The 2,192-nt window shown below is 38.8% G+C and overlaps 1 protein-coding gene across 1 annotated transcript; it reads left to right on the plus strand.

The window, feature by feature from the left end:
• Positions 1–1,381: 1,381 nt before the first annotated feature.
• LOC125186853 (ethylene-responsive transcription factor 2-like) lies at positions 1,382–2,192 on the plus strand. The gene has a single exon (XM_048083322.1). It carries the CDS (start codon positions 1,511–1,513, stop codon positions 2,123–2,125), a length of 615 nt encoding a protein of 204 aa, XP_047939279.1. The 5' UTR covers positions 1,382–1,510; the 3' UTR covers positions 2,126–2,192.

Below are 2,192 nucleotides of genomic sequence, written 5' to 3' on the forward strand. Positions count from 1 at the left end.
TGACATAATTAGTTGATTCTATTATAATGAGACCGGGTTTTAAAAAAATATAGTCAACTAATTATGCCAACTTTTTTAACTTAATAAAATTTTATAATTATTTTTATAGAATATATATAATAAAAAAAAATTGTATTTATATTGTGATAATAGCTACATAAAACATAAAATTTGGTCAAAGCTTTAGTTTATTTTATATAAGAGAGACGTTGATTTTATATAAATCTTTTTTAAAAGTAAAATTTAACCTATGATATTATTTTAACAAGAGTTAACAAAATTATTTTAATTAAATATGGTATGTAAGAAAGTGAAGGAAATAATTTGTAGAATAACTTTTTTAATCATAAAATAAGATCCATTTGTCAACTATTTAATGGTGTATTATAAAATGTAGTATGCAAATGTATGAGGTGATCCCTTCCGATTGACGAGAGGGGAAAATGGAAAGATATTACTATAGTTTATCGGTGTTACGACACTATTTTTGACAACAATCACAATATGTATTTCTAGTTACTATCAACAACCTATTATTTGACATCCAATGTTCATCTATGTCTCTTGTAACTCTCTACCTTCCATGCCTCAACTACTTTCGATGCAAATACCAAAAACATATTTTATACTCCTTCCATCTTATAAAAATATAAGCATTTTCATTTATGGAAAGTTTTCATTCACTCATTACCCATAATATACATAAATTTATTTACAACTTATATTACTACGACCTACCATTACAACCCATTAAACTCTAATAATCATGTGGGTCATACTATCCACTAACGCTATTTTAAATATTCTTTTCCTCCTCTCTTTTACTTTACCTATTATGCATTAATTTTCATGCTATTTTAATTGAATATATTTTTATACGACGGAGACTGTAATTAATAATAATAATAATAATTAAGATAGATAATTAAAACTCTGAGTCCTGAGTCCGCCACAAGCATAGATAATCATCATTTTGCCAGTGGATGCGCATACGCTCATTGGACAGGCCGGATTGCCTTCAACGCATTACACATTAATCATACCGAGACCAGTTGGCCACCAACTGTGGCTGTGGGTGCCCTCCTATTTGTATTTAATTCTGTTTATGAAAAGTATTTTCCATTTATTTGTGTTTATGGAAAATGTCACAGCCGACGTCAAAAGAATGACGGCAGCGTCCCTTATCTACCAAAACCAAATACCCTTTTCTTTTAAACACGTGATTTTTTCACAACTTGTTCAACTTGCTATTTGTATGAAATTACATGGAAACACAAACCCACAACAATATTACTCATTACTCTCTCCAAAAATTATACTTTAATGTTTCCTGATTTCCCACGGGTGCATGCACCTTCCTTCCCTCACCCTATATATACCCCACCTTCATAAATTCTCAAAAAAAAAAAAAAAAGAATTTTTCTCCCTTCACCATTCTTCCTATCCCAATTAGCCTAGCTAGCTAATTCATATTAATTGAAACCAAATCCAATTAATAATTCTTCAATCCATGGCGGATTTTCCGTCAAGTTTCACCAGCCTGATGCCCTGCTTAACGGAGACATGGGGCGACTTGCCGTTAAAAGTTGACGACTCCGAAGACATGGTCATATACGGCCTCCTTCACGACGCCGTTAGTAACGGCTGGACGCCGTTTAGCATGGTCAAAGCCGAGCAGATGGCCATCACTACCCCGTCCGCGGCTGGAGCAGCTCCGGCCGCGGCCAGGAGGCCTAACAAGGGGAGGCACTACAGGGGAGTGCGGCAGCGGCCGTGGGGGAAGTTCGCGGCCGAGATAAGGGACCCGGCCAAGAACGGGGCCCGGGTGTGGCTCGGGACGTACGAGACGGCTGAGGAAGCCGCCGTGGCTTACGACAGGGCGGCTTACCGAATGCGCGGCTCCAAGGCGCTGCTCAACTTCCCGCACCGGATAGGGTTGAACGAGCCCGAGCCGGTGCGGGTCACGGCGAAGAGGAGGTCGCCCGAGCCGGAGCTGGAGCCGAGCCGCGGCTCGGCTAAGCGGGTGAAGAAAGAGGAAGGAGGCGCCGAGAGCCAATCAAAATTGTATCAAATTGAGTGCAAGTTGACGCCATTGATAGATGGCGGACAATTAGTGGTGGCCTGATTATAGGCTGGAAATTGGAGTGTGCATTTGTTTGGTTGTGTAAATTATACGAAATTTTTTGGCCCCA

The sequence above is a fragment of the Salvia hispanica genome, chromosome 5 (assembly GCF_023119035.1).
Source record: "Salvia hispanica cultivar TCC Black 2014 chromosome 5, UniMelb_Shisp_WGS_1.0, whole genome shotgun sequence".
Classification (NCBI taxonomy): Eukaryota; Viridiplantae; Streptophyta; class Magnoliopsida; order Lamiales; family Lamiaceae; genus Salvia; species Salvia hispanica.